Raw genomic sequence first — 26,978 nt, forward strand, 5'->3', positions numbered from 1 at the left:
CAGTCATTCAGTTGAGTCTGACTCTTTGTAGCCCCATGGACTGCAGCACACCAGGCTTCGCTGTCCTTCACCATCTCCCAGAGTTTGCTCAAATTCATGTCCATTGCACCGATGATGCCATCCAACTGTCTCATCCTCTGTTGTCCTCTTCTCCTGCCCTCAATCTTTCCCAGTGTCAGGGTCTTTTCCAGTGAGTCAGCTTTTCCTATCAGAGTATTGGAGCTTCAGCTTCAGCATCAGCCCTTCCAACAAATATTCAGGGTTGATTTGCTTTAGGACTGACTGACTTGATCTCCTTGCTGTCCAAGGGACTCTCAATAGTCTTTTCTGGTTGCCCTGGCACCCATGTACAAGCAGCCATGGAGAGGACACCTGCATCCTCACGCCCTCACTGAGCCTCTGAACAAGGTCAAGTTGGTATGATTGGGGGTCTGCTGAAGCCACCTGTATCAATTAGATTCATTTCAGCAGGAAAGAAAGGGAACAAACGGGGTAGCTTAGAAAGTTTAGTGAAGAGGTTATTTATAAAGGTATAGATAGGGTTTGGATGATGAAATACTCAGGACTAGTGTCAGTGGGGATCCACCCCAGTCTGAAGGGGCAGGGGATGGAAGTTGGTACTGGGACCCGGAAAGAGCTTTAGAAGATGGCTGCCTGATGAAGTGCCTTTGGTAGAGGAATGCAGGCAGTCACTGTGTTCTCATCAGGAGGCAGTGAAGGAGAACAGTTGCTCAAACTCTCTCTTCTGCCCTCTGGTCTTCTAGTCTCACTGGCTGCGCATGACCAGAAACCAGAGGGCCAGGGAACCCAGCTAATACATTTCAGAGGTCATAATCTGGGATACAGAACAGGAAGGCAGATGGATCTGGAGGGACAGAGTCTCTATGGCACCACTAAGTGCTACTAGGATGTTTGGAAGGACAAGCATCACTACTTATTCTTTAGAAATTATTCATTCCTATGAAAGTACCTGAGACAGTCTAGATCTTCAAGGGTTCAGAGAAACCTAGCTGTTCAAGTGATTCAAATTCATTCCTTTTCTCAACATACTTTATTGAACATTTACTTGAACATTTATCTGAACATTGCCAGGCACTGTTCTGGGATTCCCTTGTGGCTCAACTGGTAAAGAATCTGCCTGCAATGTGGGAGACCTGGGTTTGATCCCTGGGTTGGGAAGATCCCCTGGAGAAGGGAAAGGCTACCCACTCCAGTATTCTGGCCTGGAGAATTCCATGGAGTCTAGAGTCCACAGTCCATGGGGTTGCAAAGAGTCGGACACGACTGAGTGACTTTAAAAAAACAAAAAGTCACTATTCTAGGTGTGATGAAAATGAGCTGCCTCCGTTTCCCCCTAAACTCTCAAGGAAAGGCCAGGGAGACTTTAAAAAAACAAAAAGTCACTATTCTAGGTGTGATGAAAATAAGCTGCCTCCGTTTTCCCCTAAACTCTCAAGGAAAGGCCAGGGAGACCCCAAGATGGGCCTTGGGAATGCAGTGTCTTTGCAGAAATATCTGGCTGCCTGTTCATTTTAGTAGTAAGAATAGAAAAGGGTAGGAGTAGCTCAGTGCTTGAAAGAACGTGAAGGACTTATCCTCTTTGGGAGGACAGTTTGTGATTGCTATTGTCAATGCCCTCTAGCCAAAGACCTCTCAAAACACCCCTGTAGTTGAACAAGTTGGGTTTATTGATTGTTGCCTCATGGGAGCTCACACAATGGGGGACCATGTGTGTCTCAGGAAGACAGTGTTTGAGGGGTCTGGTGTAGGATTTGGACTTATGTTAGGTGATCTGAGAGAAGGGTTAGGGAAGCAGGGATTTACTTTCTATTGCATACTGTCATGAACTGGGGATAATCCTGTGATTGTTATCTTGGTGAATCTTATCTAGAAAGAGGGCAGACTAGAGGGAGGCTAAAGCTGTCATTGGTTTAAAAAAGGGAGGGGGAATAGTCACTCATATTAGTCAGGAGGGAGGATGTTTAGTCATTTTTGTGATTTGGATGATGTTTGGTTCATGTTTTGCCTGTGTGCAGACATGATCTTGGAATGGTCTTGTTTCATCTTGATTTTTCTGCTGCTGATGTCCTGTGAGATTGTATTTATTTATTTAGGCTGCTCCTGGTCTTGGTTGTGGCACCGAGGATCTTTGTTGTGGCATGCATGTGGGATCTAGTTTCCTGACAAGGGATGGAACCTGGGCCCCTGCATTGGGAGCACAGAGTCTTACCCACTGAGCCACCAGGGAAATCCCTGTGAAATTGTGTATGTTCAGCGGGAGAACATCTCTCTCCTGTGAGAGTCAGGCTCTGCCCGCCACCCCCACCCCCCACGCCCACCCCCCACCCCCCAGACCTGCTGCTTTTTCTCTTTTTGTTTTTGTCTGACTGCCCCTGTCTTCAGCCAGGACAGTGCCCACAGTCTCTCAATGAAGAGCAGAGACATCTGTTCTGAAAGTCTTAGCAAACACTCCTGGCTTCTTGCCCTGGGGACTTGTAAAATCCTGCAAAGAGGACTGCAAAGACTGCAAAGTCGTCTAATCCAATTCAAGTGAAACCCTTTCTGGTTTGTTCCTCTGGGAGACCTCAGCCTGAGAGACACTTACCCCGTGCTCACCTTGCACTTTTTCATGAAGTTCCTGCTTTTTCACTTGTGAGCCATGTCGTGCCCCTTCTGTAACCCTCGAGTCATTTTCATTATTCACCTCTTGATCTGTTTCCTCAAGGAACTGCCATCTTTGAGGGAAGAACCTGGAGGCTCTCAGGTGAAAGGCAGAGCTTGGGAGGGAGCATTTAGGGAAAAGGCTCCGTGAAACTCTATATCCATAACAGAGAGATTCAGAAACATTCAGAGCCACAGGCCTTGAGAGTTTGCCCCTTGAATGATGCACAAATTCTCTGTTCTGTGTCCTTGACAAAGGGTCAGTCAGGGCCTTGAGAGTTTGCCCCTTGAATGATGCACAAATTCTCTGTTCTGTGTCCTTGACAAAGGGTCAGTCAGCCTGGTGGGAACACCTTCAGAACCAAGGCGCAGGAGGTGAGGAAGGGGGCGAGGCTGAGAGTCTGGGGCTTGTCTTTCCTGTTCCAAACTTCAGGCTAGGTGACACTGGCCTGGGAGGCGGCCATTGGAATTCAAGCACTCCCAGAGACCCCAGACCCCTCTCAAATACCAGCACCCAAAAGTCCTTCCCACAGAGCCACACCAGCAATCCATTCCTTGGTAACAGGCATCATATTTTCATTTTCTTCTGAGTGGATGGGTGAACATTTAGCCATTAATACTTCGTGTGGCACTGGTATGGTTTAGTTGCTCAGTCATGTCCAACTCTTGCAACCCCATGGACTGTAACTTGCTTAGCTCCTCTGTCCATGGAATTTCCCAGGCAAGAATACTGGAGTGGCTGTCCATTTCCTTCTCCAGGGGATCTTCCCGACTCAGGGATTGAACTCCAGTCTCCTGCGTTGCATTGGAGAAGGAAATGGCCATCCACTCCAGTGTTCTTGCCTGGAAAATCCCATGGACAGAGGAGCCTGATGGGCTACAGTCCATGGGGTTTCAAAGAGTTGGACACAACTTAACGACTGAACTCCTGCCTTGCAGGCAGATTCTTTACTGACTCAGCCAGTAGAGCATGAGGAAGTATGCACAGTAACTTTCTTCCTTCACAGGATCAATAGTTAGAGCAGCTGAGGATATCAGGTATCAGGTATCTGAGGATATCAGGTATCAGGTAAAATTTGGTAGAAGGTGCAAGAAGAATCCTTCAAAGGACCAAGTTAAAATTCTGCTACTTTACACTTTTGCTTTGGGGTAAATCTTACAAGAGAATTTGAGAGAAGGGGAAGCAACTGTAATTTGGGAGACTGAGGAAGGAGCAGGTTGTATCACCAGTGTTGCATTCCAGAAAATTTGACATATATTTCCCAAACTCTACATGGAGGGCCCTTGAGAGTCTTGTCGTGGGCCTGCGTCTCTGAAGAGCTAAAGGGTGAATGTTCGGTTCAGTGTGACTTGCCCCCAAAGCCGAGTGTGTTGACGGCTGGCCTCAAGACTTGAGGTTCAGGGCTTGGCCATAGCAACATGGACGGGGAAGGTTGCTTGGCATCTGATGGGCTGGGTAGGGAAGAAGTTTTCCTGGAAGACAGTGTGTCCTCCATGGACAGTGTGAAAACCAACAGTTACATGCTGCTTTGGCAGTTCTGGGACACATTTTAAGGACACATCCTGGGGCTGCAGCCTGCATTCAGAGTGGCAAGAATGGGAGCTGACCTGGTAGCAAGCAGCCTGTTACAGATGGGGGGCCCTCGTCTTCACCGCTTTCCCTTGCCCTCCCTGACCCTGCACTAGATCTTGCTGTGCCTGGCACTGCCTGGGTGACGGATGAGACGGAGAACTCCCTTGACGTGGAATGGGAGAATCCCCCGACCGAGGTGGACTATTACAAGTTGCAGTATGGCCCGCTGACAGGGCACGAGGTGGCCGAGGTCACCGTGCCCAAGAGCGGTGACCCCAAGAGCCAATACGACATCACAGGTAAGAGCCAGCACTGGGGATGCGAGATGCTCGGTGTGGATGCTGAGGTGGGGACTGTGTGAGCCGTGGGGACCAGCAGCTACAGCTCTCAGCTGTGCGCAGAGGATTCTGAGGCCTTGAGAATCACCTGAACCCTGACTCCAAGCTCACAGAGGTCAGCCCACTCTGAGGGGCCTGAAGACTCTGCTCCAGCATCCCAGGGCTGACTCCAGGATCTCGAAGCACCTGGGTAGCAGATTATACATCTGAAATGTTCTTCCAAGTCAGCTAACCTTCTGGAAGCCTCTGCGTCTCAGAGGGGATTTGATGGCAGACAGACTTTCTTTTTGGAAGAACTGAGTGTGTGTGTATATGTGTGTGTGTGTATGTGACATGGGAGAGAGAGAGACATTGAGAAATTGGTTGAAGTTGGTTTGTTCAATGCCATAATGTGGATGTGTAAGGAGTTGAGCTAGGTGGCCAGGAGTGGGGCATTCCTCATCCCAGGTGACTGAGCAAACACTGGAAGACTGGAAATTAGATGGCTGCAAACACAATGGGGCCACGCAGGGCTGGGTAATGTTTTGTGGCACCTGATGCTTGCACAGTTTTCAGGACCCTCTTTAAGAAAAGTAACACATAAGCATCAATGTCCAAGCACATGGCCTTGGAAGGGGCTGGTGCAAGTGAGGGGCCCTGAGGCTTACCAGCTCCTTGGTACGTCCTCCTCTGGGGCTTTGTCCTGCCTTCCACCCTCTGATTTCTGTCTTGAGCGGTCATCTTGGGGTTCTCAATGTTTTGTGGGGTGTGCCTCATACATGCTACCATTTGCCTGCATTTTGTCACCAAAGTCTGAAATTTTGTGCAATAAGGAACAAGCATTCAGGTGGCTGCTACAGAGAAACCACAAAAGTTAAGAACAAAAAAGAAACAGAAAAGGCCAAGTAAAGTGAAGGCGAAAAAGAAAATAAAGAGGAACAAGTTAAGTGAATTATTACAATGGGAAGGAAAGGAACGTTTGAGGGAAAATGATTGTCGGGAGCAGAAAAACATTGGGGCTATAAATACAATTGGGAAATATGTGCTTAATGGCCCAAGGAAGAAACCAGAGCCTCATCAGATTCATCTCGTCCATTCTGGCCCGTAAGCTCCTCAGTGATGCCTCATGTTCCACTGGTCCTGCAGCTCTTCAGCTGCCTTAGGTAGAATGTAGTCTTGAAGGGAGACCCACAGCCCCACCCCTTGCCCTTCCGAATCCCCAGAAGAGCAGTGCAGGGGCTCCAGGGTCCAGAGCCCCTACGCAACCCAGCATTGACTCCTTGTTTCCAGGTCTGCAGCCGGGGACTGAATATAAGATCACAGTCATCCCTATGAGGGGAGACCTCGAGGGCAAGCCGATTGTTCTGAATGGCAGGACAGGTAAGAACCACGTGGAGGCACGGTGAATGCATCCTTTGCTTGCATTCTGCTATATTCTTGGCTGACTCCTCTTTGGATAAAAACTCTGTACTGCCGTGCATAGAGACAGCCAGTCTCTCTGTATAATGACATCTCTGGGGGAGGGGTGCGGGGCAGGAGAGAGGAAGCAAACTTCTTCTATCTCACATTTTTCTTGCTGTTGAAAATCTCCACCTGGATCTTGGAGTCAAGGGGATAGGCTGTTTTCAACACCTTTCTGCTTATTTTAATAACTTCAATCACTGGGTTCTTTCCAAGGCATTTATTATCTTGGACTTAGGCACACAGCTCCACAGTACCCAAGACAGGTGATTTATAACTTTTTTCTTGTCATTTCGGTGTTTTTTCATGACAAACACACTCAGGGAGTTTGCTTTAAAATGTCAAGAGATATTAAAGACTTTCACAGGGGAGTAGCACTAGATTTAGCATCTGTGGATTAAGAAAATATATGACAAATGTTGCTATGAATCAGTAATATTTGACAGTAAGTTTGTAATTTATTAATCAGAAAAGAATTTGAAATCATGGTAGTTTTATGTGCAAGATATCCTATGTAATTTTTAGTTTTTAGATGGTGCTTGAGCCCGTTTTGAATTGTGAACCACTCTGTGCTCCTGCTAAGTCACGTTGGGAGGCTGTGAGCTTGATGCCGCTGGGTAAAGGCTAATCCTTGGAGCCAGCAAAGAAGGGATATTTGAATCTGGAGACTTTCTTGAAAAGTTTTGTAGTTCTTTTCAATTCAGTCCTGGCAGCAGCTGGTTGGGGTGGTGAGAATAAGGGTGAGATGGTGCAAGAATTGAATTCACTGTTTCAGCTGCCTAACAGATTGCATAGCTGAAATGTGAAAGAATTATATAGTTGGGCAATCATAAAGGATAAAATATACATTAGTGTTTTAACCATACAGTGTGTACTGTGCAGCCTGCATGAACGGTGGACTAGTGAATCACCATCAGTGAGTTGCAAAATGGCAGGTCTTTGCTTGCTTTGAGAGGCTTTTTCTTTAGCTGTGAATTAATTGAGAGCTTACCATGCCCCAGGCATTGTACTAACTGCACTGCTCGTGAATTATCTCATTTAGTTCTGATCATAATTCTGTGTGGTAGGTCTTATTATTATTTCTAAGTCACATATGAGACAGCTGAGGCTTAGAGAAATTAAGCTCAAGATTGCCCAGCTTGGAAGTGACAGGGCTGGGACTGGAACCCAGGATGTCCACTTTGGTGGATGCAAAACTTAAAGGCTACCTACTTTTATTTCTCTGGTCATTGTGAAATTGGAAGTTTCTGTCATTCAGTCGTGTCTTTTGTGATCCCATCGACTTTAGCCCACCAGGTTCCTCTGTTCATGGAATTCTCCAGACAGGAATACTGGAGTGGGTTGTCTTTCCCTTCTCCAAGGGATCATTGTAACCCAGAGATCTAACCTGGGTCTCCGGCACTGCAGGCAGATTCTTTACCATCAGAGCCACCAGGGAATTTCTGGTTAATTTTCATACTCTTTACTCCCTGACTAAAAAAATTCTGTGACTTCTCATTGTCTTGGGTAAGATAGAGTCCTTTTATCTTGGCTTCTGTGGGCCCACCCAACCCGGGCCATTGTCATGCTCAGAATTTCCCACCAGGAAGCCTTCCTGCAACTGGTATCTTCTTGGGGTTCCCTAACACAGAAGACTTCTCTCTACCTCATCGGTTTGTTCGTGTTGTTACCCCTGCCTGGAAAATTCTCCACTGTTACCTCTAGCTGTCAATTAAGTCAGTTCAACAAACATTAATTGCCAAGTATCATGGGTCCTAGAGACACGTTTCAGAGAAGGCAATGGCACCCCACTCCAGTACTCTTGCCTGGAAAATCCCATGGACGGAGGAGCCTGGTAGGCTGCAGTCCATGGGATCGTGAAGAGTCAGACATGACTGAGCGACTTCACTTTCACTTTTCACTTTTATACATTGGAGAAGGAAATGGCAACCCACTCCAGTGTTCTTGCCTGGAGAATCCCAGGGATGGGGTCACACAGAGTCGGACACGACTGAAGTGACTTAGCAGCAGCAGCAGCAGCAGCAGCAGAGACACGTTTCCTTTAGATACATAGATGATGAGCCCTGCTTCTCTGCCCTTCAAGGGCTCACAGCAGTAACATCACACATCCCTCCAGGGTCAGCCCCTACACTGGCCGCTCCACTGAGGCCTTCTAGGACCATGTTAAATGGCAACCATCTTTGCCCCTGAATTTCTAGAGCATTTAATTACAAATGGCCTTGAATTGCCAGTTAAACTTTCAAGTGTGTTATCCTAGCTAGAACATGAGCATTCAAGAGATATTTTTATTGCTTATTATATTCTAAAAGCAGGATGGGATATTTTATTGGATTGCAAATACATTTGTATTATGTGCCTTATTAACATGACAAAAAAAGACACAATAATCTCTAAGGTCCGGAAACACTCTCACACCCGGCTAGACTGTTAGTTAGTGTAAGAGGGAGGGGAAGAATCTCTTTTCTCCAGATGTGCATTCCATGAGATGGAAAAACATACTGGAATATAAGAATGGCATATGCATGTTCAGGGTGGAACTGGCACAGTTTAGATGTTTTCCATTTAATGAATCACTTAGTGGAACTCATACCACAGAAGAGAAACATCTTACCCTGTTAACATGCTCAAAGTGCCCTGAAAAGCACTTCTAAAAACCTCAGGACCGGGTCAGCTTCTGGAGAAGCACACATCAGCCAGGCCAGTGTCTCCAGGGAGAAGTGTTCCCAAACTCCTCCATCAGACCCTCAGAGTTGCATCACTTCAGATGACCAGAGAGGCAGGCCCCTCACTGGGAGGTGATGCTCCATCTGTAACATGGGAAGTTGGACTACATGAGTTTCAAATTCCTTCTCTTACTTTTTTTATGTTTATGATTGTGTAATAATGTCTGTAATACATGCCTTTCCATAGTGAGTCTGAAACAAAGGACCACTTGCTTTTTCATAATCTCATGTGTTCCCAGGCACATTAGAACATACGGTGTAGCATATTCACTTATTAGCAATTTTCTCAGAACTTTTCTCCTGAGACTATGCTATGAAATAAGTTTTGGCAACTCTTACTATCCTTTTTACTTGTTATTGCTTCCCAAACACAGTGCTTCACTTGAAATGGCCCAGCCCCTAAAACTTTCCTTCTTTAGCTCCTATTTGTTTCAAGATGAGCTCCTGTATCATTCAGAACTCCTGTCTCTCACAGCCACCCCACACCTACACCCTGTAGCTGAAAAATAATGAGAATCTCTAGTCTTTGAGGCCCCACTGTGTTCTAGGTACCGAGGGGCTTCATGAACATTATCTTTGGTCCTTCTACTAACATTGCAAGCATTGTTATTCCCATTTTACAGATGAGAATGTTGAGGCCTACAAAGTTTAGGAGATTCAGAGTAAACTAGTGAATGACATTTGAGTTTAGGGTCGCTTTCCAGAAGCAAAGCTAGAGGAGGACAGCAGGAAGATGGATCGATCTCTGTGAACACATTCTCTGCATATGATATCTTTTGAATAATTTTATTGCCACAATAAGCAGCAGTAGAGGAGACCTAAGAAAACATAGCTACTATAGTTCTATACTGAAGAGGTACTATACAGACCTCTTCAGTGAACTCACCTTCAGAACAGTAGTATAGGCCCTGGCCCCCGTCCCTGCCCTCAAGCCCATGTCCCCATAGATTTTAGGCCCTGACTGTGCCATTTTCCACTATGCCAGCTAGGTGACTCACACGTGGCTGTTGTGAATGGAGAAGGCTGTCCCTGATCCCGTGGCCATGGGTTGGAATGTGGACCCGTGCTGTTGCGCGTGTGAACATAGACCCAGGACAGCCGTAACCCTACCCAACCCTGTGGGGGAATCTTGTAATAAGGCAGAATAACCTGTCCTCACGTGCTTAGAACTCCTTATCAGCCTTTTCTGTATCCCCAGTTTTGTAGATCTCTCTGAAATGGGGCTCACCTTTATTTGAGTGTGTGTGTGCTAAGTCGCTGCAGTCGTGTCCGACTCTTTGTGACCCTGTGGGCCATAGCCCGCCAGGCTCCTCTGTCCATGGGATTCTCCAGGCAAGAATACTGGAGTGGGTTGCCATGCCCTCCTCCAGGGGATCTTCTCGACCTAAGAATCGAGCCTGCATCTCTTATGTTTCCTGCGCTGACAGGCAGGTTCTTTACCATTGGTGCCACCTAATACATGCACTCAAAAGTGAATCTCTCCTATCAAGCCTCATATCTCTTGTCTTAGATGTCCCTCACCTCCCATGGCCCTGAGGAAGGTCCAACCAGGGCTGCTAGTGTCCAGCAGGTGGGAGACTGCAACCTGAGGAGGAAGCTGGGGCCAGGGCAGGAGGGCCCATCTCCCAGTTGAGCCGGGGCTGTGACTCATCTAGGATTTGGTCAGCTGTAGCAGGCTACTAAAAGGCTTTGTTCCATGGAAAAGACTGTTTATGATCCCCATATTCCTTCTTGGCAGAGAGGGAGGTCTTGGTGCTGCTAAGCTGGCTCCCTCCAGTGATGTCATGCATTGTGGGGGGTCCTATCACTGAGGCTTTCCTCCTACATCTGTATCTTGGCATCCAATTCCCAACCTGAAATTTATCAAGGAGAGGAGCAGCTCTTTAAGGAGCCTCTCAAACACTCAAGTTGTTGTTGCTATTGTTAGGGAGTTGAGAGAAAGGGGGAGGGGAGTCCCAAGTTCCAGGCTGGCCCGGCCTCTCACGGACTTTATGAGTTTAGAGAAGTCACATGTCCTCTCTGAGTGAGGTCTCTGTAACCCTGACATGCTATGATTTTGTTTCGCCTCCTGCCCTCTCACTCTTCATAGCCGAGTTGGCTTTTTTCCAGTTATTCTTTGTTCCTGGGGGTGCTGGGACTGTTGGGGGTGGATGAGGAGCCTCAGGGCTGTGTGTCAAAATCAGGCCTTGTGCCAGAAATCTGTGCTTCCCTGGATCGATTCCCATAATCGTTGGTGGTAGCTTAGCCCTGTTCACCCAAGTGGGACAGATGCAGTCTAACACGTCTCTTTAGAACTGTCCTTAGTCCACAGGCAGTGATGGAAAGACAATATTCAGTTTCTTTTTCTTTCTTTTTTTAGAAGAAGACTTCCTTCATCTTTCTTTTTTTTTTGGACTTATCATAATTTTATTATATGTAAAGGCAAGCCTGCCCTCATTACTGTTTATGTTAAAAAAATTTTATCAGAGTATAGTTGCTTTACAATATTGTATTAGTTTCTGCTGCATAGCAAAGTGAATCAGTTATACATATGCAAAATGGTACAGATGAACCTATTTGCAAAGCAGAAATAGAGACACAATTGTTGAGAACAAGTGTATGGACACCAAGAGGGGAAAGAGGAGGTGGGATGAATTGGGAGATTGGGATTGACATATATAATGTACACCACTATGTATAAAATAGTAAACTAGTGAGAACCTCCTTGATGCTCTGTGGTGATCTAGATAGGAAGGAAATCCAAAAAATGATGGGATATATGTAAACATTCAGTTTCTTCTTTAAGGGTCATTCTCTTAATCTTTCTGATCTCTGCTTCCCAGATATTAGAGTACAGTAGTGACTGCCACAGAGCTAAATTGTTGTGTAATCCCAGAGGTAGCCCCTTGTCTCATGCTCATTCCTTATGTGCTTTTTTTCTCTAAGAAGAGGTGTGTTACATAAGCTCACTTTTTGCAAATAACCTGTAAAACTATAATGTATTGAAAAAACCAGGTGCCATTGCTTGACCACATACTATATGCCAGGTGCTTTTCATACATTACTCTATCAAACCCGACTGTAATAGCATAAGGCTTCCTCCATCCAGCCCTGCGGATATGATGGATCTTGACAGGGCTGCATATGTAGGCAGTCGTCGCCCTACAAAGCCATGGGCCTCAGCTGAGGGTCCTGTAGCCATAGTGACAAGCACTGATCTGGGGCAGGAAGAGGTGGTGAGAGGCCTGGGGGTTGCACAGATGTGGGAGAGGATGGGGGCCAGGGACTTCAAGAGGCAGGAGTCTCTGGGCGTTCCCCATCCTTACTTTGCCAGTCAATGTGTCCCCACTCCCAGTTGAGCACTGATTTCCCCAAAGTGACATATCACCATTGGAGGCTCGCTTTATTCCCTCCCTGGCATGTGTAGAATCATGCTTTGCACAGAAAGGGGCAATGGGGTGAGGAGGGAGTCCTCTCCCTCGGGGTACACACTTTCTCCTGAGCATCCTTGTAGAGCCTGCTCAAGCTCTGGAGGCCCAGGATGAGGCCCTTCTGATGTCTGAGTCCTGAATGCACTGCCCTTTCATCCTAAGAGGCCCACTCTGCCAGTGGGTGTGAGGTACACCCAGCCCCTGTCTCCCAGAGGTGGCAGTCTGGGACCATGTCCTCTTTCTAGTTGCCCCTCCAAGTTCCAGTCCATGAATGCTGCTGGATTTCAGGTCGCAAGAAATTTTCAGATCATACTTTATTTTCTTTGCAACTGATTATTATCATTTTAGTAGTGGGCTTCCCTGGTGGCTCAGATGGTAAAGAATCTGCCTGCAGTGTGGGGGACCCGGGTTCAATCCCTGGGTTGGAAAGATCTCCTGGAGAAGGGAATGGCAACTCCAGTATTCTTGCCTGGAGAATCCCGTGGACAGAGGAGCCTGGTGGGCTATGGTCCATGGGGTTGTAAAGAGTTGGACACGACTGAACGACCAACACTTTCACTTTTTTCACGTTCTTAGTAGTAGTCATAGTTCCATAAGAAGAAGCTAATGGGAGCCTTTATCTGGTGGTCCAGCAGTTAAGAATTGGTCTTGCAATGCCAGGGACATGGGTTCAATCCCTGGTGGGGAAGCTAAGACTTTACTTGCTGCAGAGCAACTAAGCCTGCGTGTGCAACTATTGAGCCTGTGCCACAACTAGAGAGTCTGCCTGAAATCCCGCATAACACCACAAAGGCCCTGTGTGCTACAGCTAAGGCTGGATGCAGCTAAACAACTAAATACTAAAAGAAGAGGAAGAAGAAGAGGCCAATGGTAGTGATATAAGGTGGAAATTTGTAGTCTTAGGTAGATGGGACTGGGTTCAAATCTTCACTCTGCCAATTACCAGTTAATAAGTCCAAAAGCAAACCATTGGTCCTATTCCTCTCCCTGGCCTCTTCTGGAGACTCTACCCTCCCTCATATCTCCCCATCTCTTGTGTTTCCTGCCTAGAGAAGTTCCTTTAGCACTTGTAATATCAGTACCAAAGATCTCCCCATCTCTGTAAATGACGCCACTTTCTGCAAATTGCTCAAGACCCAAACTGACAAGTCATTATAGTCCACATCAAATTCCCGAGCGGACACTGTCTTTGCAGTCTTCCCAGCCCTCTTTCATCTGCCACAGTTGTCCATGTTCCTGTCATCTCACACACAAACTGTTGTAGCGGCCTCCTAGCGACCTTCCGCTCTTGACCTGCGACAGTCTGTACTCTCTCCAGCAGCCAGAGGGGTCCTTTTATAACATGTCAGAGCATACCATTCTGTGAACCACCACCCCTCTCTGCCACCCCCAGAAGCTTCTCATCTTATTCTGTGCAAAAGCCAAGTTGTTACAATGACTTTCAAAGGCATCCCCTTGCCTCCTTGCCTCACTGGCCTCACCTTCAGCCACTCAACCACCTCACCTACTCTGTACTGATGCCCTGGCCTACTGCTGTTTCCCGAATACATGGATCAGGGCCTTTGAACTTGCTGCTACCTTTGCCTGGAGTGAGGTCCCCCAGATTGTCCATGGCCAAATTCATTTCACTCTGCTCTTTGCTCAGATGTTACCTTCTCACTGGCCTTCCTTCTAAAATCCCAAGTATCTTTTTTCTCTCACTTTCTAATTCCTTCTTAACACTATCCCTACTTGTTTATTGTCTGGCTCTTCTAAGAGAATGTAAGCTCCCTAGTAGGGGGTCTTTATTCTCTTCATTGCTTATATTAGTTTCCCAGGGATGCTATAACCAAGTATCAAAAACTGGGTGGCTTAAAGCAGAAATTGAGTGTGGAAGTTGGCTGTGGAGGCTCTCAAGGTTGTGGAGGCTGGAAGTCTGAAATCAAGGTGTCAGCAGGGCCACATTCTCTCTGACAGCTCAAGGGGAGGATCCTTTCTTGTCCCTTCCAGCCTCTGGGGTTTGTTGGTAATCCTTGTGTTTTTGGGTTTTTTTAACGTTTTTGTTTGTATTGGAGTATAGTCTATCAACAGTATTGTGATAGTTTCAGGGGGACAGCAGAGGGACTCAGCCGTACACATACATGTATCCATTCTCCCCCAAACTCCCTTCCCGTTCAGGCTGCCACATGACGCTGAGCAGAGTTCCTTGTACTGTACAGTAGGTCCTTGTTGGTTATCCATTTTAAATATAGCAGTTGTGTCCATGTCCATCCCAAACTCCCTAACTATCCATTCCCCCCCAACCACCCCTCTGGCAACCATAAGTTTGCTTTCTAAGTCTGGGAATCTGTTTTTGTTTTGTAAATAAGTTCATCTGTATCGTAACTTTTAAAGATTCCATTATATAAGGGAAGGGATATCATATGCTATTTCTCTTTCTCTGACTTACTGAGAAGTCATTCTCTAGGTTCATCCATGTTGCTGCAAATGGCATTATTTCATTCTTTTTAATGGCCGAGTCGTGTTCCGTTGTGTGTGTTAATATATATCTTCTTTCCCCATTCCTCTGTTGATGGGCCTTTAGGCTGCTTCCATGTCTTGGCTGTCGTGAGCAGTGCTACAGTGAACACTGGGGTGCACGTTCACATGCCTGTCTCCTCCTTGAGTGTCTTCATCTTGTCTTCCATTTGTATGTGTCTGTGTCCAAATTTCCCCCTTTTATAAGGATCAGTTCCACTACCCTAATGACCTCATTTTAACCCTATATCTCTAGCCCTCTAAATAAGGTCACATTTTGAGGTGCTGGGGTTTAGTACTTAGATTTATCTTTTTGGTCAGGTGACACAATTTAACTCATAACACTGCTGAGTCTCTGGCTCCAAGCAGACACTCAATGATTACAGAAGGAGTCAGGGTCTACCATTTACTGTCTGTGTAGTTTGGGCAATTTATCTAATCTCTCTGAGTCTTGCATATAATTAGTGATCTCAAAATGGTAACTGTTATTAATTTTGCAAACTAGTACATGGAGAACCTGGTAAATGCCTTATGTTGTTACTATGAGGTCTGATAAAGTCATGAATTAAAAGCATCTGGCACTTAATATGTGGTCAATAAATGGCAGTTGACTTATTACATAAAATATGCACTGTCTCTGGTGATAGAATGTATTTCATTTCCTTGCACACAAAACACAGCCACTGTGCTCAAGAAAAGTGCATTGTAGCTGATGTCAAAGAACAGAGCTATGTAAAGTTGTAGCTTCTCTGCTGGAAAATCCTTGGCCAGGAGAACTAGAGCAGGATGAGGAAGAAGAAAAATGCTTAGATATCCTTTCTGTGTGTCTTCACCCAGAAGGATACCAATCTATATGTAAAGCAGAGTCTTGGGGCAAGCATCTTTATTAGTGACCTTGATGGGTGCACTCAGATGAATCACTTATTAAGTTTGCAAATGGTAAAAACCTCGAAAGGAAAGTGGGCATCTTGGATGAAAGACTAAATTATAAATGGAATCTGTAAGATGAAATATAATGGGGATAAATGGTGGGTCCAGGACATGTATGATATGCAAAAATTGGGAAGATGTGGTTTAATGTGGAGGTCCTTAACCTTTGATGTACATCAGAATCACCTGTGCAGTTTTGCGTATCTGTTTTTTAAATAGAGATGTCAGGGTGTATCTCAGACCTTCTGAAGTAGACCCTCTGGTGGTGGTACTTAGTAGGTGTCCTTGGTTGACAAAGGTTGAAAACCCCTGGGGTAACTGGGACAAGTATGAAAAAAAACAGGAATTTTCTGAGGCTCTGGGCTGAGGCTGTTATTGAGGGTAAAGTGTCTGTGACATTTCGTTCTGGGTTAGTCCTTCTAGAATATGAAGTCTACATAAAGAGGGATTTTTGACTGTCCTGTTAATTGGTGATTCCTGAGCGCCATTACATTCCATGGTATGGAATGGATGCTCAATGAATTGTTGAATGAATGAACTGAGTTCTGGGAATTTTTCTATGAAAAGGGAAAGACAAGAACACGTCTAGATGTAAATGCCAAGTCTAAAAACTAAGTGGGAAGTTGGTAATATAAGTTTATAATATGATATAATAGATTTTAATTTACAAGTGCATAACTTAGAGAGGTGAAACTGTTTCGATTAGGGGAGAAGTAGGAAGAGACCTGGAGAAGGCAATGGCACCCCACTCCAGTACTCTTGCCTGGAAAATCCCATGGACGGAAGAGCTTGGTAGGCTGCAGTCCATGGGGTCGCTAAGAGTCGGACACGACTGAGCGACTTCACTTTCACTTTTCACTTTCCTGCATTGGAGAAGGAAATGGCAACCCACTCCTGTGTTCTTGCCTGGAGAATCCCAGGGACAGGGGAGCCTGGTGGGCTGACGTCTGTGGGGTCGCACAGAGTCGGACATGACTGAAGTGACTTAGCAGCAGCAGCAGCAGCAGAAAGAGACCCGGCCTCCCTGGTGACTCCGATGGTAAAGAATCCACCTGAAATGCTAGAGACCCTGAGTTGGGAAGATCCCCTGGAGGAGGGCATGGCAAGCCACTCCAGTATTCTTGCCTGGAGAATCCCCGTGGACAGAGGAGCCTGGCAGGCTACAGTGTGTGGGGTCTGCTGAATGGTCTCTGGGAAGAGGAATTAGATGTATTCTACATGCCCACCAAGGGTAGACATACTTGAAGGAATAGCCACTTCAGGTGGCCACACTTGGAAGAACTTTCTCTAACGTGTTCAGTGGTCTGAAAGTGGATGTCCATCAGGAAGACTTTTTTCAGCTTAGGGTTCAAGCAGAGGTCAGCTGTCCCCTGTCATAGATGATGGAGAGTCTTGCACCCAGAAGAATGCAATCTTGAAACATTTGTGACCTTGACCAGCTAGAGGTCTTCTCTAATTTTTCTTTCTTGTGTTATGTTTTTGAAGATATCGATAGTCCAACCAACGTGGTCACTGGCCGAGTGACAGAAGACACAGTGGCGGTCTCCTGGGACCCAGTCCGGGCGGTCATTGACAAGTACGTGGTGCGCTACATCTCCGCTGACGGGGAGACGAAGGACACCGCGGTGCCCGGGGAGCAGAACAGCACTGTCCTGACAGGTCTGAAGCCGGGCGAGGCCTATGAAGTCTACGTGTGGGCTGAGAGGGGCAGCCAGGAGAGCAAGAAGGCGGACACCACGGCCCTCACAGGTAACAGGAGAAGGGGAGTCGTCTCTCATTCTTATTCTCTCCCATCTCTAAACAAACAGACTTCCTCATGGCAGGGAGAAGATTGATTCTTGAATTAGGAGACTGAATCCCCCTAGCACCAGCTCTTTTGTTTGCAGGTGTGGGGCAGGGGGTTGCCAAAGCAATTTTAAATTGCATAATTATGAATTTTTTCCCCCCTTTTTAACCTCAAACAAAAGAGACCATCCTTTTAATTTGAATCAGAGGGTCATACTTACATGGGTTGAAATTCCACGTGCAACTCCCTCAGAGCAGAGGAATACTTCCTAATTTTCATTTTTTTTTTTGGATGTGAAAACTCAAAACATTTGGCTGACAGTGAATTTGAATGCTTATCTCAGCTTGCAGTGACTGCACGGGCACTGTGTATGTAATCTGGAGCTCTCTTTCAGACCATGAAAACGGTTTGCCTCCTGAGTCAACATTTACCAAATGTACCAATTCTAGCTTTATGCTTCAGAAACTGTAAGGGCTCCCTTACTCCATCCCGTCATTCTGCTTGGCTGGGGCCTGCAGATGTCCCGAGGCTGCATAGGAATGTATATCCCAGACATTCCTTCTGCTTAAACCCTCCTCTGGCTCCGACTTTGAATTCAGAGAAGCCTAATCCTGGAGTCCACTGACGTCCCACACATGTGACAGGAATCCTAGAAAAGTATTCACCTATTGATAAACTTGTTTTGGACAGTCTCTTAGTGTCAAGATGCTCAGAGAAGCTGATAATCAGTTAGGAATATGGTTTCAGAAGCTTGACTCTCCAAGTTTTAATCTCAGCTCTACCATTTATTAGCTGAGTGATTTGGGGCAAGTTATTTCACTTCCGTTCCTCAGATTCTTGTCTATTAAATGGGGCATGTGACTGTCTACATCACTGGGTTAGTGTGAAGATTACATGAATTAATCCATGTAAGTACTTGACATAGAGGTGGTGGTGGTTTAGTTGCTAAGTTGTGTCCGACTCTTTGGGACCACATGGACTGTAGCCCTCCAGGCTCCTCTGTTCATGGGATTCTCCAGGCAAGAATAATGGAGTGGGTTGCCATTTCCTTCTCTAGGGGATCTTCCTGACCCAGGAATTGAACCCAGGTCTCCTGCATTGCAGGCAGATTCTTTACCAACTGAGCTACAAGGGAAGCCCCTACCTGACATAGAGAATGCTACATAAATCATAGTCGTGCTTCTTTCTTGAAATGTGTCTTAGTCTGTTCAGGCTGCTATAGCAAAACACCATGGGCTGGTTGGCTTAAACAACAGAACCTTATTTCCTGTGGTTCTGGAGCCTGGAAATTCCCATGATCTGGGTGCCAGTTGATTCATTTATTGGTGAGGGCCCTCTTCTCGACTTACAGATGCTTCCTTCTTCTTTACATGCTGGAGAGGGGAGATTCTGGTCTCTTTTTCTCAGAAAGACATTAATCCCACTGTGGGTGCCCCATCCTTATGATCTTGTCTAAAGCTCATTCCCTCCCAAAGGTCCCTCCTCCAAATACCATCAAATGAGGGGTTAGATCTTCGACATACACATTTTGAGAAGACAGAAACATTCAGTGCCCAGAAATGTTAGTCTGCATTTGACCTGGAAGCATTTCATGGTCCATAGCCTCCTGAGGCCATGTGGTTTTTGTCTCCTCCTGGGGAAGAAGCAGTTGGCAGTAAGGGTGGTGAGATCTATATTTGTTTAAAGTCAGGGTCAGAAAACCTTCTGCAGAAGGCCAGATAGTAAATATTTTCAGCTTTGGGGACCACACAGTCTCTGGTGCAGCTACTCAGCTCTGCCACTGAAATGAGAAAACAGCCATAGACAGTGTGGAGATGAACTGGCATGACTGTGTTCTAATAACACTTGATTTATGTAATTAGGCAGTGGGTCAGATCTGGCCGCTGGACTGACTGTAGATTACCAGATCCTGGGTTGTATTGCACCTGGCCTTCCATTTACCAGGATTTTGGGTGTTGTGAATAGACTATGTGGGTCAACCTTTTAAGAAAACATTTATTTATTATTTATTTTTGACAGTGCTGGATCTTCCTTGCTGTGCATGGGTTTTCTCTAGTTGTGGCGAGTGGGGCCAGTGGGGCTACTCTAGTTGTGATGCATGGGCTTCTCGTTGAGGTGACCTCTCTGGTTGAGGAGCACAGGCTTTAGGCTCATGGGCTCAAGGAGTTGTGGTGCACAGGCTTCGTTCCCCTGTAGCACGTGGGATCTTCCCAGAGCAAGGACTGAACTCATGTCCCCTCCATTGGCAGGTGGATTCTTAACCACTGGACCACCAGGGAAGTCCCTAGGTCAACCTTTTTTAAGACAGTGAAAGTTGTAATGAAGAAGAGGTTTCCCTGCTCACAGGTGAGGGTGGTGTGAATAAGTACCACAGATTAGAGGCCACCACTGGTGTGGTACTGCTGGGGGTGTCAGGCACAGAGCCGGGCTCCGGGGGTCCAAAGGTAAAAGACGTGGTTTGCGCTCATATGTTGTTCACAGTCCTCTGGGTAGAGAAGACAAGTGAAAAAGATAAAGTGCAGTGACTTATGTTGTGTTAACCCTGAAACTATGGGAATCTGAAAAAAGGTAGGGGTGGGAGGGGTCATGGCAGCCCACAGGAGGAGCTGCCACCTGAAGAGTCTAGAAGGGTGGGCGGCTGTTCGCAGTGGGAGCAGCACAGGCAGCGGAGGACGGGAGCCTGGCGTGCTGCAGTCCATGGGGTCGCAAAGAGCCAGACACGACTGAGCGACTGAACAATATAGGTGTGGGAATATCTTAAAGGCTGGTTTTCTGTCATGTCTTAACATCAGCTTATCTTGGTAATGTTATCTTTAGTGGTGTTTATGGAGGGTAGGTCTGTGAGAGGGGTGGAGTGTGGAAAGATAAGGCTGGGACTGAGAAGCCAGCTCAGAATCCCAGGATAAATTGTCTGTCCTTTCATGTCAGCTGCTGGTACATTCCGAGCCCCTGTGCTTCTTCTGGCATGTTCCCCCTTGTCTGCGTATCCCACCGAGCTGGCCTGGCCCCACTGGCACGTCATGGTGTGCAGGTCTGAAATAAAGCTGTTGTCACAGAAAGCTCGGCCTTTCAAGGAGGTGGTCTTTGAAACAGGAGAATAAAGGCATGCTAATCATTACACCCGATTCCGTAGATTTTTGACTTTTTAAGGGTTTATGTTTTGAGGAGAAAGTGATATTTCGTACCTTAAGTGACATTCATAATAGCAAAGAGCTCATATTTAAGATTTACTACGCAATATCTCATTTACCATTCATCATAACACAGAGGTAGGTAGATATTTCCTTCTTTGTAGAGATAAGGAGACCAAGACTTAAGTTGTACAGTTTGTTCTAGGTTGGCAACCAGGAAACAGTGGAACCCAGGTTTCAACTCAGTTTAACTGCATAGAAACTCAGACAAGTAGGATTATTTTTATCCACCTAGACATCAAATACATTCACTTTAAAAGTCTCCCAGTTCTCTGGCCTCAGACATAATGTTTTATATGGAAAGAACTGACAGCTTCTACTTATTAGATATTTTTCTTCCAAAAGAAAATATTAGATCTGATGCAAAGATTTATTGAAGTATAACTGCTTTCCAGTATAAGGAGTCAGGAACTAAAAGATAAATCCAGGGTAATGGAGAAATGTGTATATGAAGACGAATTCTTTCTCTCCAAAGGCAACTTGTAGAGAAAAGTTTATAGAGTTGAGACTCAATATAGGCTTTGTCTGTAAACCTTACTTTTCATTAAATGCAAATGGCTCTTTCTTGGAAATTTCAGACCACTTGCTTAATTAAACCCTTAAGTTATCCCAACTATTGGCATTTAACACACTCTGAAATTTGTTGAGGTCATCATTTTGGTTGTTTGTATGCTGGCCTTTCACAAATTAGTGAGTTGGCAAATGGCACACTTTTTCATCTCTTAAAGAAATTGACAGCCCCCAGAACCTGGTGACTAATCAGGTGACGGAGAACACGGCCACTGTCTCCTGGGACCCGGTGCAGGCTGACATCGACAGGTACCTGGTGCGCTACACCTCTGCTGATGGAGACACCATCGAGGTTCCGGTGGGGAAGGAGCAGAGCAGCACCGTCCTGATGGGCCTGAGGCCAGGCGTGGAGTACACGGTCCACGTGTGGGCTGAGAAGGGGAACCGGGAGAGCAGGAAGGCCGACACCAAGGCCCCGACAGGTAATAAGAGAAAGATGGTCAATGCGGATTGAAGTTTGAGGGTGTGGATTTGGGTGTGCATGGTAGGCAAAGATGTGTCTTGAGTTGAGAGACTTTGCAAAGAAGAGACTGAAGGCTCAAAGAAGACAGTGAGTTCTAGTGGTGATCTCATCGTGCTGCCCTTCCTGACAGTGACAGCTACTCATGGAGCCACTCAGCCGACTAGGAGACAGAAGGAAAGTTGGGCAGTGGCTGTGTTTTTAGTAGACTCCGTCAAGATACTGATAGGATCTGGTCATTGCAATGATTATGATAGTACTTCTAGAATGATTGCTTGGGAAGTAGCCCCTGATAAAATGGTAAATTAGATACCCTGAAATCATGCCAGATACTTAATGGATTGTTTTGATTTGCCATAATGTTGCTAAGAAGACATTGTTCCTCCCACACTTTAGGGAGTTGGAAGCTAAGGAAGTATGTTAGCTTTATAATGAGCAGTCCTTTGATGTGGAGAACTAGGGGCTATTTTCTCCCTTGACTCCCACCAGGGAATCCGGGATGGGAAAGCCATTGTCTTGTGCTAAGAGGGCTCTAGGAGATAAAAAATCTCTGTGATGGGGTGGTGAGTATCTCTTATGTTGCTTCAAGGCTTAGTCTTTCCCAAATGTTTTCTTAAAGAAATTGACAGCCCCCAAAACCTGGTGACTGAGCAGGTGACGGAGAACACGGCCACTGTCTCCTGGGACCCGGTGCAGGCCGTCATCGACAGGTACCTGGTGCGCTACACCTCTGCTGACGGAGACAGCAGGGAGGTTCCAGTGGGGAAGGAACAGACCAGCACCGTCCTGACGGGCCTGAGGCCAGGCATGGAGTACACGGTCCACGTGTGGGCCCAGAAGGGAGACCAGGAGAGCAGGAAGGCCGACACCAAGGCCCCTACAGGTAATGGAGCATGTATCGTCACTGTCTCTGCTAAGCTCATGGTCTGTCTAGGTTGGTTTTCTTCTCTCACCTTAACAGAAAGAGAGGCTTAAGGATGAGTAGGCTGGTATCCTCGCATAGGGAATTGTGTACCTCTTTCTTCCATGGTGTGGCTTCTCTTAGAATGTGTAACTTGTCCTGCTTGGTTAAAGACCAAAGTTTAGGCTTTCAACATTGACATTCCTGCTCATGATCCTTTGTTCTCTGTCTGTGAGCCTGCTTTGTTGTTAACAAAGCCTTAACATTGGTTTGTTGTTAACAAACCCAAAGCCTTCCCCTTCATAAAGAATGAATATAAAGAAAGCCCAAATAATGATCATGCTGAGGGATGGGTTCATCCAAAACCAAATTTCTTCCTTCCTCACCAGTTTAAAGCCTTTCCATGGTGCTTATTTTTGTTTCTGCCCTTTGGATGAGCATTTTTGGCAGAAATGATGGTGTATTTGTTAGTTCAAAATAAGCAAATGTCTAGATCACTTTAAGCCCCCAATATGTTTCATTTTAGTAATTAAGATGTCTGCATCCAAGTAATTGTACATACTTTACTGAAAGTTAAACCTGCTCTTCTCCATCAGCTTGGGCCATTTATGGGCGGACTGCCTGTCACAGAAAGGGGCGTGCTTGGCTTCTCTTATATTTCTCCTCTGTTCTTCAAGCACTGTTCTTCCAGAGTGCTGGCTAGACTTTCTGACCCATTAACGTTTAGTGTGTGGGAGTTAAGGGGTCAGCAGGAGGAGAGATGAGAGATCTCACCTGACAGTAACAGTCCCAGCTGGCTTGAGTCTGCCATGGTGCCCAACAAGGATTAAAACCTTTCCTTCATGGAACACTTCCTTGGGCTCTTCAGAGACAGCTCGTCTGTCCTCTTCCCTTGGCTCTTTCCCTGGAGTGATCTGTGGGCACCTGTACCTCTCTTACTGGTCTCCCACTCCTCTTCCTCTGCTCATCCATCTGGGAGTGCCCACCACTGCCCTTCTGGTGGGGTCTCTTCACGCCTCTGGGTGATTCCCTTTGATAGCTTCTATAGTAACCCTGGGTGGGCTCTCCTTGCCTTGGTCCACTTCTGGTCCATGTGGAACACACATGCACCCTTTGCCCACGCAACCAGATATATGTTGTTGTTGTTGTTGTTGTTTTCCCAATGCTGCAGTGTCTCCTTTCTTTGCAGCAAGGCAACCAGCCATTTTTTCACATCTCAAATATTCTATGCACAGGTCAGATACCAGCCCATGATGCTCCCCAAGCTTTGGTCATGTTTTCTCAACCTGGGCACTGTTGATAATTCTTTGTTGCAGGGGTCTGTCTTGTGCACTGTAGCATGTTTAGCAACATCGCTGACCTCCACCCATCTGGGGCCAGGAGCCTCCCTATCCCACAGTGAACCGAGACATTGCTGATCACCCCTGGTTGAGAACTTTTGCTCTAGAGTATACCTGTGCAGGTCAGTAAGGGATCCTATTACAACTGCTTACTCGAGGCTTGGCCCTCACCCGTGGGACTGTCCGTGTAACTCTTTTCGAAGAAATCCACTCTCTAAGTCCCACCTCTTTGTGCTGTCCAACCTCATTCATAGTCTGTAGTTGGTTGATCAATCAAAGGCCACAAAACTGTTGCACCCACCTTGGCTTTGGGCCCTCAGGTTGGAATGTAGATACTGATTTTCTTGGGGTCAAGCCTAAGCCGAGATAAGAGTGGTCCCACTTGAACATATGATTGTCAGTCTATGATAAGACCTTAGGGTAATGGCCTTTGCAATCAACTATAGGCATATCTCTAAAATATTGTGTTTGTTTCCACATTGCTGCAATAAAGTGAACATCAGAATAAAGAAAGTCACATGAATTTTTTGCTTCCCAGTGCATATAAAAGTTACATTTACACTGCAGTGTAGTCTGTGAAATGTACAATAGCATAGTGTCTCAAAAATGTATATACTTTAATTAAAAATACTTTTTTGCTAAAAATGCTCATCATATGTGAGCCTTCAGCAAATTGTAGTGCCATTGAAGATCACTCATCACAGATCACCAAAACCAATATAATAAGAATGAAAAAGTTTGAAATATTATGAGAATTACTAAAATGTGGCACAGAGACATAGAGTCAGCAAATGCTGTTGGCAAATGCAAAATAGTGCCAATAAACTTGCTGTGTGCAGGATTGCCACAGACTTTGGATTTGTGAAAAGTGTAATATCTATGATGCACAATAAAGAGAAGCACAATAAAACTAGGTATGCCTGTATTTGGAACAGAGAAGTGGTGTTGTTCTCTTGGTGAATACATTTTTGAATACATTATCTATGTGTAGTATGGAGGAATATAATCTTGTACATTCATAAAATATCAACAAACTGCTATCATTTAAAATAGCTTGTGGTCACTGGACATGCACTCTGTGCCAGAAACTGTCATAAAGGGCATGTTATTAAGTCCTATGATACCCAGCTCTACAGAATATGTACTCATGTTATCTCCCTGTGCCTTTTTTTTTCCTGTAAACACTGATAACCATAATATATTCAAGGCCCCTTTCTACATGACATTTGTTGGTCTTCGTTTTCAGAGCTACCCTGGAGAGATGTACAATAACTATTGAACACCCCCATGTTACAGATGCAGAGAAGTGAAGTGACTTGCCAAGGGTCACAAAGCAAGTTAATAATTTATGAGATTAGATGCATGCATGGACCAGTAGGGCTCAAAGGAACCTGAGTCCAGCCAACCTGAAGGCAAGATTTATAGATCAAGAAACTGAGGCCCAGCCAGAGACAGCTGGGTTGTCCAGGGTCACAGCTCTCCTGACTGGGTCTACTGCTCATTCTGCTATTCTGTGCTTCCTCCTTGAAAATCCTCAAGTCTGGATATATAAAGAGATCTATGTCTGTGAAACAACTGAAAACTGTTATAAGATAGGAAAATTATGAGAATGGGAAACTATCCCACCCCAAGCAACATGGCCCCAAGATCTCACTCTGTGATGGTGTTTATTGATTAGCATCTTCCTTTCAGACATTGACAGCCCCAAAAACCTGGTGACCGAGCAGGTGACGGAGAACACGGCCACCGTCTCCTGGGACCCGGTGCAGGCCGTCATCGACAGGTACCTGGTGCGCTACACCTCTGCTGACGGAGACGCCAGGGAGATTCCAGTGGGGAAGGAGCAGAGCAGCACCGTCCTGACGGGCCTGAGGCCAGGCGTGGAGTACACGGTCCATGTGTGGGCCCAGAAAGGGGACCGGGAGAGCAGGAAGGCTGACACCAAGGCCCCGATAGGTAAGGGAGCATTGCTCTTTAGAAATGTAAGCCCTGAGATGCTAAAGTCAATGGCTGGTCAAGTTTTGTATTCCTAAACTGACAGTGGCAGAATTGATGTTTTCTGGAAGAGCAGGAGAAGATTTCTGCCAAACCACACACTATCCCTCACTTCCTTTTTACACATTACATCAAAATAAGGGGCTCACATTTGGCCTCATACTTTGATCTTGCAAAGATAAATGGTGATTGGTTTTATCCATCCACTGTCCTTCCAACTGTGTATTTACTTTGTGATCAATCATTAAATATTCCTTCTTGAAAGGAAAGAAATAAGCCACATGTTAGGCTCACATGTACTTTAGGAAAATGACTTGTGCTGCAATCTCTTCAGGACAAGGAAGTCTTATTGCTTTCTTAGTGGATCAATTCTCTTTTGATTGCTGTGTACTCCATTCTGAGGATCCTAAGGTTGCACTTTTAAATAGTAACGGTTCATAATTTTTAAAGCTCTTTCTCATCTCTGTTTTCATTTTTTAAGTACAGACTTATTGAGTTATAATTTACATACTATAAAATCCACCTTTTTATAGTGTGTGTGATTCAGTTGTTTTTAGTATATGCAGAATTGTGCAGCCATCACCACTGTCTAATTCAGAATATTTTCATCACTCCTAAAACAAACCCCAGACATTAGCAGTTATTCCCCAGCACTGCTTCCTCCAGCCTTAGGAAACTACATACTTTCTGTCTGTAGAGATTTCCTTATTCTGTAGATTTCATATAAATAGATTCAAAGAATATGTGGCCTTTTCTGGCTGACTTCATTCACTAAGCATAATATTTTCAAGGTTCATCCATGTTATAGCTTGTGTCCATACATTTTATTGCCAAATAATATTTCATTATATGGATCTAATTCATTTTGTTTATCCATTTGTCAGCTGATGAGCATTTGGGTTGTTTCCACTTTGGGGCTATGGTGAATAATGATGCTGTGAGCATTTATGAATGAATTTTTGTGTGGGCATGTATTGTCAATTCATTTGGCTATATACCTGGGAGTGGAATTCCTGGGTCATATGGTAACTCTATGTTTAACTGTTTGAGGAGCTGCCAAATTGTTTCCAGAGCAGTGGCATTATTTTACATTCCTACCAGCAATGAATGAGAATTATAGTCTTCATTTCATTGGTACTCAGAGGAATTCATTGAGATGGGTAG

General features: G+C 45.6%; 1 protein-coding gene across 1 annotated transcript in view; it reads left to right on the forward strand.

The window, feature by feature from the left end:
• TNN (tenascin N) overlaps positions 1-26,978 on the forward strand; it is a 72,071-nt gene that overhangs the window by 15,342 nt on the left and 29,751 nt on the right. Inside the window, exons 5-10 of the mRNA XM_061160768.1 lie at positions 4,348-4,533; positions 5,842-5,931; positions 17,057-17,320; positions 21,277-21,540; positions 22,198-22,461; positions 25,512-25,775. Of these exons, the coding sequence (XP_061016751.1) occupies positions 4,348-4,533; positions 5,842-5,931; positions 17,057-17,320; positions 21,277-21,540; positions 22,198-22,461; positions 25,512-25,775 (1,332 nt within the window). The remainder of the gene's footprint in view (positions 1-4,347; positions 4,534-5,841; positions 5,932-17,056; positions 17,321-21,276; positions 21,541-22,197; positions 22,462-25,511; positions 25,776-26,978) is intronic.

The sequence above is a fragment of the Dama dama genome, chromosome 14 (genome assembly GCF_033118175.1).
Source record: "Dama dama isolate Ldn47 chromosome 14, ASM3311817v1, whole genome shotgun sequence".
Taxonomy (NCBI): domain Eukaryota; kingdom Metazoa; phylum Chordata; class Mammalia; order Artiodactyla; family Cervidae; genus Dama; species Dama dama.